Consider the following 12,417-nt stretch of genomic DNA (forward strand, 5'->3'; position numbering starts at 1 on the left):
GGAGAGACCTTGGGATTTAGTCCCCGATTGATCTTCCCGGCGAGTAAACTAGGTTTCAAACCTAAAAACTAATTTGCTGAAAAATCACTCCCCGGAGTGAACATTACTAGTGGAGTGACCGTTTTCTAAAAACTGCAAACTACGCTTGAATGCAAAGGTTTGGGTCATCATACCTCAACGGCTCGAATTCCTACATCCGCAGCAAACTGACACAAATGTTTGGGTCATCGTACCCCCACAGCTTGGATTCCTACATTCGTAACCGACACAAAGGTTTGGGTCATCGTGCCCCCATGGCTCGGATTCCTACATCTGCAGCAAACCATCACTGAGGTTTGGGTCATCATACCCCCCATGGCTCCAATTCCTACATCCGTAGCAAACCATCACAGTGATTTGGGTCAGCGTACCCCTACAGCTCAGATTCCTACATCCGCAATGAACTGAAACAAAGGTTTGGGTCATCGTACCCCCACGTCTTGGATTCCTACATCCGCAACAAACTAACACAAAGGTTTGGGTCATCGTACCCCCATGGCTCGCATTCCTACATCTGCAGCAAACCATCACAGAGGTTTGGGTCATCATACCCCCATGGTTCGGATTCCTACATCCACAGTAAACCATCACAGAGGTTTGGGTCATCGTACCCCCACGGCTCGAATTCCTACATCCGCAGTGAACCAACACAAAGGTTTGGGTCATCGTACCCCCATAGCTCGGATTCCTACATCCGTAGCAAACCATCACAAAGGTTTGGGTTGTCATACCCCCACAGCTTGAATTCCTACATCCGCAATGAACCAACACAAAGGTTTGGGTCATCGTACCCCCACGGCTCGGATTCCTAAATTCGTAGTAAATCGACACAAAGTTTTGGGTCATTGTACCCCTATGGCTCGAATTCCTACATTTGCAGCAAACCATCACAGAGGTTTGGGTCATCGTACCCCCATGGCTCGGATTCCTACATCCGCAGAAAACCATCACAGAGGTTTGGGTCATCGTACCCCCATGGCTCGGATTCCTACATCCACAGTAAACCATCACAAAGGTTTGGGTCATCGTACCCCCACGGCTCGAATTCCTACATCCGCAGTGAACTGACACAAAGGTTTGGGTCATTGTACCCCCCCCCCCCCATGACTTGGATTCTCACATCCGCAGCAAACCATCACAAAGGTTTGGGTCATTGTACCCCCACGGCTCAGATTCCTACATCCGAAGCAAACTATCATAGAGGTTTAAGGTCTTTTCACCCTCGTGGCTTGGGTTTTACATCTGACGCATGACATCTCTCTAACCCGAACTTCTACATCCAACAATAATCACCAACCACCGCTAACACCTAACTCTTAACTACAAACTACAAAAAAAAAAAAGGAGGAACGCTGTTTCACATCCTCAATTGGCGAAAGTAGCCTTCGTTTGACCGAATGGTGGCATGTTCAAAATAGGCGTCTCTTATCTTTGCAGACTTGTTATTTCAAATAACGTAGCAGAGATCCTACTGTCACATTGAAACAACAAGAGGGGCAACTGTAGACACCCAAATTTTAATTAGGCCACCCCAAGCAAACCCAGCAAAGCAGGACTTAACTTTGAGCTCTAAAGGGCCCTGAGTTTTAAAATTAAGACCCTTAGAACCCGAGATTTTTCAAAAAGAATCAAGACATCTTTAGTGGAGCCTCTATAGTTTCTGAATTCTTAATAGGCTAGGCTTTTCGGTCCTTCAACTTTAGAGCCTCTATTCTTCATAATAAAAAGTCAGAGTCCTATTCTTTAAGATTCTTAATTTTAATTCCAAAAAAACAAAAAAAAATGGTTTAGTGTCCTCATAAAAAATCTACAATGATCCTTCAATCTTAGAGTCGTCATTCCCCATAATAAGTCAAGGACCCAATCACTAAGCTTAAGTTTAATTTCAAAACTTCACAAATCAGTTTTAAGTCCTCATAGAAAAGCTAGTACGGTCGTTCAATCTTAGAGTCGTCATTCTTAATAATAAGTCAAGGCCCCAATCTCTAAGCTTAAGTTTAATTTCAAAACCCAAAAATTGATTTAGTCGATCGAGTCCTTAATGTTTTCACAAGTCCGGGAATGTTCAAACTTTGAATTGAGCTTTTAAAATCTTGATTGTTTGAATTTGGATCTTAAATTTTAGAATCAAACTGTGTTTAGATATTGAAGTTATATCCTGCTGGTCGTACTTGTTTGGTCAAAATTGGTCAACTTGTTCGGTCAAAATTGGTCAACTTGTTTGGTCAAAATTGGTCAATTTGTTTGGTCAAAATTGGTCAATGCTGGGATTTGTGCGTACACATCAGTTGTTCAGCATAGAGAGCACATGTGTGCGCATACAGGCGTAGGGATTCAAACATACAAAAGGGAAGTTGTAGGAGTATGTAAGATAAAATAAAGTACCAAAATACAAGGAAATGGAAATAAAATAAAAAAGTTGTAGGAAAGTTCACTCGAGGGTACATACATCAACATACATAATACAAAATTAAAAAAAAAAAAAGTAAAAATGCAAAATACAAAAAGAAAAAAGCAGATCCTAAACCCTCCACTCCCGGACTGCCACCAGGAAGCACCCATAAGACCCGCAAATCCTAAGTTGCCACCTGGAAGCACCCAAAACCCCGCAAGTCCCAAATTGCCACCTGGACCTTCACCTACGCGCAGAAAAGAAGAATAAAGTTGGTTAACCAGAAATTCACAAGATCAGAAAAAATGAATCACACGTGCAGGGAATTATTCCCTGACACAAGCCGTTGGTGGGGGAAATTCATTGAGAAATTGGCACCAAAGCACCCGCAGAGCCTCCCTATAAATAGGGAGGCTTGCACTGCAGCTAGAGGACTTAGAGAATATAGGAATACTCTGTGGGAATTGAGAGAAAACGAAAGTGGGTTGAGAGCATCAGAAAACCTCTGCCAAAATTGAAAGAGAAAAGCATAGACTAGAGGGCGCTATTCTATGCACACCATACACCCAGTGCAACACTCAGGCGGTATTCAAAATCATAAGCAGAGCTTGACTCGAACCTGACTTCAGTTCGTGAACTCTTAGACACATACAGAGACTGGAGAAGATGACCGGAGGAGCTAAGAAGAAAAGGGTAAAATTCACAACCACACTTCTTGCCTTGTCTATCAATGATTATGTGTGAGTTAGTCGAAATGCAGGTATTCCCGTCCCAAGTCTTAGGTTCGAACCTGAATCTAAGAAGATCCTGAAGTAATTCACCTCTCGAACTCAAACTCGAACTCGAGCTCGAGTTCAATTACTTTGATTCCCTCCGTAGTCTGAATTCAGGTTCGGACTCTGATTCATTTCGAAGCTCGAGTATAGTTACTTCCACAAATTCTTAAGTCCAATCCCAAACCAGATTTGCATCACCCCCAGACTCGAGACCAGTCTGAGTCCATAACCCGAACCTGTGTTTGGGTTCACACCAATTTTAGGAACTGGGCCTTTGTTTTTTTAAACCACCAAGCCCATTTTAAAAACCAACTCAGCCCACTTGAACTCTAAACCAACCCAAGGCCAAACTATTTTAATTAAACCCCAAGCCTGTTTTAAAAACCAACCCAAGGCCCAATTGCTTTAAATAAACCCCCAAGCCCATTTTAAAAACCAACCCGAGGCCTAACTGTTTTAATTAAACCTCAAGTCCATTTTATAAACCAACCCAAGGACCAACTATTTTAATTAAACCCCAAGCCCATTTTAAAAACCAACCTAAGGACCAACTGCTTTAAATAAACCCCCAAGCCCGTTTTAAAAACCAACCTGAGGCCCAACTTTTTTAAATAAACCCCCAAGCCCATTTTGAAAACCAACTCAAGGCTCAACTGTTTTAAATAAACCCCCAAGCATGTTTTAAAAATCAACCCTGGCCGGGCCCATTTCCAGACTAAGCCCACTTGAACTCTAAACCAAGCCTGAGGCCCATGTCTAACACATGCTAAGCTCATCACATGATAGAGCCCATGTGGCTCACTCGGGGTCACTTGGGTTCAAACAACCCATCTGAGTTAACTCATGCAAGTCAACCCTGGTTTGACTCGCACCACTCACCTTGGTTTGATTCACATGAGTCAACCCTAGTTTGACACACCCTAACTCACTGAAAGAAGGGAACAGCAGACCTCGTCGACAAGTTTCATGTCCTCATCAACGAGTGTTCTCTAAATATCGCAGATGAAGTTCAGTTCCTAGTCAATGAGAAGATCCCGAATGAGCAAATTCCATATTTTAAGACTCGTCGACGAATGAATCTCTTCGTCGACAAAGTCCCTTCTGTGACTCGTCGACGAATTCTTTCTACTCGTCGACGAGGCCACGTGGAAAAATCGAGTATAAATAGAACCAGGGAAGCTTCCATGCGAAGAAATCATATTTTCTCCATTTTTCTCTCTCTAGAATAGTTTTCTTAGCCTTCTCTAACTTTCTGGCCCGGATTTAACCCGAATCGATGATCGGAGACCGCTATGGTGTTCTAGGGAAGATTCTCTATACATCTAGCGGAGCAGTTTTCTAAACTGGGCTTTTCGGGAAATGCTCCTAAGTTGAGGTAAAGGTTAAGATTCTTAGTTTTGGGGTTCTAAAAGTTTATTTAAGATTTGTAGGTTGAGAAAATGTAGAAATGGTAGACTAATTGGGGTTTATTTGATTAAATTAGGATTTTTGATTCAGGGTTCGGGTGAGCGTCACATGCATCTTTTGGGGGTTCCTGTTGGTGTAGTTCAAGAAAGTAGGTAAGGGGGAATATATATTAAACCAGGATTTTATGAACTAAATAAATTTTAAAAAAAGGATAATTTATATATATGTATATGTTTCCTTATGGGTTAAAAATACCAATCGTTTAAATTATGATTTCTGAGCCTAAGGTTGTTTTATTAGTTATATATATGTGAAAATGGACTGATGAAAGGATTCTTCAGGGAAATTGTATAAGAAATGAAGGGTTTATTTTCGGTATATAAATGATAAATGAGGGTTGGCTTATTTTATCAAACATGTTTGAAATATATTGCTAAATTGTGTGGCATGAGTAAAAATGGAAATTATGTGATGAAGTATGATATGTACTTTTATGAGATGTTGGGAATACTAAAATGTGATAAAATATGTGTTGCATGTGTATTGGTTGATACGACATGAGATTCACGTGATGTGAACTATTACAGAGAAAGCATACAATATGAGATCCATGCAAGGTGGACTATATATAAGATCCACGTAAGGTGGACTATACATGAGATCCACGCAAGGTGGAATATACAAGAGATCCACGCAAGGATGGACTTTACATGAGACCCACGTAGGATGGATTTTACATGAGATCCACACAAGGTGGACTTAACATGAGATTTATGCAATGAGAACTATGAAAGTGAACTACGTAATATGAACTATTAAGAACATGAAAAAATGTATATACAAAGATAACAAATACCAAGTAAAGTAAGAATGAATTGTATATTGCAGTATCAGTATTCATGCTATTATGATATGTACTTATTTGGGCGGGGCAAACTCTTCGCCCGAGGGCTTTCTAAGAAAGGTGAGTGCCCTAGTAGGTATCAGATGTAATAGTAGGCTGCATAAAGTATTAAGGCTGAAGGAAATTATTTGTATGAGCAGGTAAATTTTCTTATTCTCGGGAGCCTTCACTGGTAAACCTTTGTATGAACTGTGTGGGTACGAGATTACTTCTTCACCTGAGGTCTTACTGAGTAAGGTAAGTGCCCTGATATGCTTCAACTGTGACCATTGGTCGCCTAAAGTATTAGAGTAGAGGGGTGCTGCTTGTATGGGCGGGTAATCACCCCAATCCTTAGGAAATCTCATTGGTAAAATATCTTGCATGTGTTTGATTAGGCTCAAGAAAGGTTTTTAGAAATTATGATTAAATGTAAATGATGATTTTATATGTTATTTATAAACCTCATGTTGGCCACGCGCTAATTTAATATATTGTTACGTCCCTTACTGAGATATGTCTCACCGGAATACAAATTTATCTTTTTTCAGGACCTCCATGAGATTAAGCTTAGAGAGCTCAGGATTATTATAGCATTTTTGGTTATAGAAAGGTAAAAGGGTATAAACTTGATGATACTTTTGGGTTGTATAAATTTATGTTTTATGTTTTTATGTTTTAAGTCTTCTAAGAAATGGATGATTGTGAATACTTGAAGTTGTGGATTATGTTCTAGAGTTATGTATATATGTGGATACAGGTGGATGTATGATTTATATTGGAACGTAGGTAGATGTATAAAACTCTGGTATTATACTGATTGAGGATTGTAGTTATATTTTCCACTGCATAATTATAAATGGAATAGCAAGTATAGGAAAATGAATGATATGGCACCTGGGTCCCACAAGGTGGGTTCGGGCACCACAAAGCACGATTAATCAGGTATAATGCACCGGATCGGGTTTGCAAGTTCGGGGCATTACAATCCCGCTGGTGTCAAAAGGTATTAATGATGGCCTGCCATCCGCTCCATGCGTCACGTGGCCTCCCTGGTTGCCTTTATCATTAATGCACTTGGCAGTGTACGAGCTCTCTCCACAAGCCATCGGATTAACCCTTCACTGGATGGATCAGATCATGCCACAACAGGAAATCACCGAGGGTCATATCCCCACCGTCGGATCCTTGCAGTACATCAATGGTCTGGATCACCTCGTGTCAGAAAAACCTTCGAATCTTGCACCCTCCCGCATGCATAGCAACACATGGCTGTCCTGCCCTCTACCATTAATGCTCTCCGTGACTTGCTATAGGCTGTTGGATCGCCCTTCTATGTGGATGCCCAAGATTGTGCCATGTAGCTGATCCTCACCTGCATGCCACCTCTACTCACCGTGAGACACCAGGTGTCTTGGCCTCAATAACTCCCCCACACTGCTTATTTAAAATAGTCCATCTGCCTTCTTTGGTCAACGACTACGGTTTGACTGCGTGTTTGATCCAGAACATACAAGATCTGCCTGTCCGCTCATGCTATGTGATGTAGTGGTCTCGATCGGGACCTTAAACCGGTTGACCCATATTGGACCGGTTCTCCTCCGAATTGATTCGGGTCCAGTAAACTAGTACAAAATTGGTTCAGTCTTTATTCTTTTCTTACATTTAAATATTTAAATAAATCCCCAAAAATTTATGAAAAACATAAAAATTCATAAAAAAAAACACATAAAAATTTAGAAAAATTCCCAAAAAAAATTTTAGAAAATATTTTAAAGCTTTAAAATTGACTTGCACGTGAAAATTTTGAAGGAAAATATAATAAAGTCAAAAAAATCTCCAAAGTGCTTTTGAAATTGAAAAATGTCCTTGCATTCGAAATTTCACAAAAATTCCAAAAAATATGTTTTAAATTTCAAGTTGTTTTTATAATAAAACAAAATTCCTTAAAACTTGGAAAAAAATTAGAAATTTTCAAAAATATTTTCAAATTTTGGTTTTGATGGTTTTTTTCATAATTTTATTTGTGCTATTTCGAAATTTGGGAAAAATATCAAAAAAATCACAAAAAAAAAAAAAATTGTTTTCCCACTTAGAAAAAATCACAAAAATATTTTAAGGTCCACTAGAGTAGTGAACTCCTGCATCTGCGGTACAACCACCTACTTTTTAATCTCCCGCTTCAAACCCATCTCGAACATCCAAGCCTTCGTAGGCTCATCTGGTACCATGTAAGGGGCAAATCGTGATAGCTCCACAAATCGTTCGACATACTGCTGAACAATCAGCTGTCCTTGAACCAGGTTCAGGAGCTCGTCTGCCTTTACTTTTCTGATAGAGGCTAAAAAATACCGATCAAAGAATACTTCTCTGAAATGGCTCCATGTCATCGCCACCGGTACTAGTCTCTGCTCCTTTAGCAGCTTTATTGCTTCCCACCATCTCTCGCCCTCTCCAGTCAATTTAAACGTAGCATATAGCACCTTCTGCTCTTCAGTGCATCGCAATACAACCAAGATCTTCTCAATCTCTCGAATCCAGTTCTTTGCAAGGATCGGGTTGGTACTTCTCGCGAAAGTAGGAGGCTTCAGGTGAGTGAACTTCTCATAAGAATCTCCCAGCTCAGCAGTGGAATGATCCTGCCCCTAATAATTTCGCGTAACCTCGACTATAAATAGCTAGGCAAAATCCCGAAACGCCACTATAGAGTCACTGCAACCTTTATGGGTCGCTCCCTCACTGCTGCTTCCTCCTACAATAGCATTCCTGTCCCTAGGATCCATCCTAAAGATAGAACCAAAACGAATTTAGAATTCTCACATCCAAACATATCTGGTGCAATTATAACACTAAATTATTTACTTCTAATAAATTTCAAATACCAGCCTAACTCTTTTTCCCCTAATTCATGACATAATCTACCAATTTCATATTCCCATTCTAATTTTCAAATTCTTGCCCTTCCACTCAGAAACAAACCCATTAATGGATTGTCGTGGTTTTTTGAACCCGTCGACTGATCCAAAAAAACATAGAAGTCCGTCAAGGAATTTGTGTCTCCAAGATTACAAAGCAGAACTTGAAATTCTTGTTCTTCCCATTCCTATCTTCATCATATACTCTGGTGAAATCATTTGACATAGTTTGCAGAACCTAGCAACCTAAGCTTTAATACCACCTGTAGCGGCCCGACCCGTATATATATATATATATATATATATGTGTGTGTGTGTGTGTGTGTGTGTGTGTGTGTGTGTGTGTGTGTATGTTTTATTAGCACTCTGGGCCCAAGTGGCGGGTCGGGCCGCTATGTAAATACATCTCTCTCTGATAACAACTGTAGCATATAAATATGCAACCTGCCCTAACCAGGGAATCCTGGCTGCAACTGTCATTACTGAAATTAAATCCTTACAGCGAAAAATACTAAAAATATCCAAACCACTTTACCAAAGTTCTAACTGTTTCTCAAATATATACATACACACCACTATCTGTCTACATATTACAATCCCAAAACAACAACATAAAATATATATGGTATCTCACTAGATTTGCTAACCACTCCTAGAAGTCTAATTCCAGCCCCGAGGTAAGTTAGGTATGGTTCCCTGGAGGACCTAAAAAATAATTTGTATAATGGGATGAGACACTTCTCAGTAAGACGGATTATATTATTATCAGTGTGTGGCTATCATGAGTTCTCGTGTGAATATAAAACTTCTATTATTTAACTGAATATGAAATGGCATTTTATAACTGTACTAATAAGTATATCTGAAAATAAATACTTTCTGAATAATAAATTGTCGGCTCAATATAGCTCATTTCATAGTAAATTTGCTCATATATGCATAAAATATACAACCTGAACTGCTACATTAGCGTCGTCACGCTATTTTATTCTCATACGACATGTTTCCCCCCATGACGAGTTGTGCGGCCCAAAGGCTGGACTCAGCTCCTAGTCGATCAACTATAGCTGAGCCACTAAACGTAGTAAGTATGATCGCGCCTACCAATGGTCATCCGGAAAATACCTCGGATGGGGCCCCCTGGCAGAAACCTCGGAGTAGTACTATGGCCCAGGTCACCAAATAGTCTATCCATCATCACACTATCATCCCAGTGTGATTGCACTCCCTACCAAAATATTGCTACGGTATTGCGCTCATAGCATCACATTTCATAATCACAGGGTTCTAGAATCATATATGGTAAATTACATATTAAAACTGTTTTATTTTCATTTCATATAAAACCTATCATTTGCTAACTCTCGGCCCCTAGCCGTCATATAAAAATCTCAACCCCCGGCCGTCATAACAAATCTTGGCCCCCGGTTGTCATATTAAATCTCGTAGTATCAATAAAAACATTCTACTTATATATACCATTTAAAAACTGTTCTCATGCCACATAAATTTTTATCTGATAGATCATAAATAAATAAACTAATGAGGAAAAACATAAATTGCTAAAAATAGGGTCTGGACATCTCCAGGGTTTTATTTAATTTAAACTATTTATTTTATAGAAAATAGGAGATTTCAAACCAACCACGTAAATTTTCACCAAAACATATAATAGTCAAAACCATCCTTTTCATAAACCTGATTTGTTTAGAAAAATCATATATACAATTTAATCGGTCCACAATTTGTTAGAATTGGTGTATTCCCAATAGGGGGGGTGAATTGGAATTTTAAATTTCTTTCCTAGGTTAAACTAGATGTCAGCTAAATATAACAACCCAGGGTCTTTCTATTCAATTCCAAATACGCTGATGAATATAATATGCGGAAATTTAAATCAAGCGCATCATTTACATAATAACATACACTTGCGATAAATATAAAATGCGACAATATACACAACACACGATATGTTATCAGGTTTCGGCCAACTGTGCCTACGTCCTCGCCTCTAGCTCGTAAGCCCGAGGATTCCACTAATAGCTCACTTAAAGATGGAGCAACACTGATTACAACTAGGTCAATTAGCACAGGACTGACCTCAACCTTAACCAGGTCAATTAGCGGGGCTGACCTCAACCTACATGCCTTAACGGGACGACACACCTAGCTTTCCTAACCAGGTCTAAGCCAATCCGGGACTATTCCAGGGCTAGTCTCCCTCTTCAGGCCCGTGCCTGGAAATACAACAAATGTGTATATAATCAAATGATACAGTGATTGTGCTTTCATGTAAAACAGATATGTACCCAAATATGAGCAATAACACACCACAATATGATTCAATATGTAGGCTCAGTGTGGTCTAGATAGTTCAACTCTCAAGGGTATTTTCTATCAGTGTAATGCGTACGTGAGAGTGTCAAACAAGCAATCTTTGTTTCACAATATATTCAACCAATAAGTTCACACAAAGATGTCAAGTCTCAAGTATTTCAATCAGCAAGATGTCTCAAGCATGTAAGTATCAAATGATGTATATGCTTGGTTTGCAAAAGATGTGTAATCTTTGTATTTAGCAAAATATATAAGTGAGTGAATGTTGCAACAAAGATCACTATCAAACAAACAAATATATCTTCAAATATATTTTTCAGTATAAAATACAATAGATATTTGAAAGTGATTATGAAAGGATTTTGCAACCAAAATACTATACGATCTTCTCAAGATATTGCAATGAATGTACAACCTCAGAAGATCAAATGAAAGTCTTCTTAGGAGAGACTTATTAACAAAGCCCCCTAAGAGTACTTATGTTTTGCTCTCAATAAAATTGTATCAACCAAGCAAGACAAGGAGAACAAACCTATGGAAACAAACACTCAATCCACTTACAAATGATGTAGGCACTAATAGATAGTAAGCATAAGTGAATGAGGCTCTAAAATGAGTAGTATAGGCTTTTGGATTTTAAGAGAATTCTCCCCTAATCAAAGTAGCTAATCATCTTTGATCTTCACAAATGATCTCATATATATAGACATGAGAAGAGATATGATCGTCACGGACCTATTGGGTATTATTAGGGAAGTTTAATGACATTTCAAATATTTTAACCCTATTTAAAAAATGTTTAACTACGGTAAAAATTAGGGCAACCCGAGAGGTCTAGTCGACCAGAAATGTTTCGGTCGACCAGGTCTCATATGGTTCGGTCGACCAGGGGGATTTTGAACTAAAATGGTCGGTCGACTGAAAGTCCTTTTCCAAAGGCGATTTTCCTATTTTACCGAGGTTTGGTTGACCGGGCCAATTTGAACTGGCTGGTTCAGTCGACCAGACCGTTGGGATTTTTCCCGAGGACCCTCGGTCGACCAGGAAGTTGAAGTACAAAAATGTCTCGGTCGACTAGATGGTCAAACTGTTGACCAAAGAGAGGTTTTGGTCAATGGGAGATTTTTGAACTACCTAATTCGATCGACCAGGACCTTAGTCAACCGTTGACCCAGGTCCGACTCGGTTGACCAGGCCAAAATGAATTATGTTGGCCGGTTGACCAAAAGTGCACTAAGTGTGCATTTCGGTCCCGTTTCGAAACATACAAACCCTATTCAAGTGCCTAACAAACATATGTGCAAATGTATGTGTCCTAGGGTCATTTATGTCCAAAATTAAGATACCGAAAAAGTCCGGTGTCGGTCAACCATATCCTAAGGTCTTTCTAAGGTCATTTCTCATTTACGGTTTGTTTAAGCTTACGTATTATCATGCATGTGATGTGTGTGAGCTTATTATAAATCAAAGACCTAATTACTATTACAGACCAATTATGTAAATATATTACAATACTGAATATAATATGGTCTTCAGTATTTGTAGTCTCTTCTTGCTTTGTGCCCATCTTTATCTTTACAATCTTAGTTCCTGTACAAAACCTCAAACACCCATTAGATACAATGAGTATTTTTCATAATCAAAACCGGCATGACCAATAAGGTCAAC

At 39.3% G+C, this 12,417-nt stretch overlaps 1 protein-coding gene across 1 annotated transcript; it reads right to left on the bottom strand.

Moving 5' to 3' along the window:
* Positions 1–7,659: 7,659 nt before the first annotated feature.
* Positions 7,660–8,280, bottom strand: LOC131156045 (uncharacterized). Its single transcript, XM_058109496.1, has 2 exons — positions 8,254–8,280; positions 7,660–8,142 (listed from the first exon to the last, which is right to left on the bottom strand). The coding sequence occupies exons 1-2, from the start codon at positions 8,278–8,280 to the stop codon at positions 7,660–7,662; spliced, it is 510 nt and encodes a 169-aa protein (XP_057965479.1).
* Positions 8,281–12,417: the final 4,137 nt, after the last annotated feature.

This window comes from Malania oleifera, chromosome 5, assembly GCF_029873635.1.
Source record: "Malania oleifera isolate guangnan ecotype guangnan chromosome 5, ASM2987363v1, whole genome shotgun sequence".
NCBI lineage: Eukaryota > Viridiplantae > Streptophyta > Magnoliopsida > Santalales > Ximeniaceae > Malania > Malania oleifera.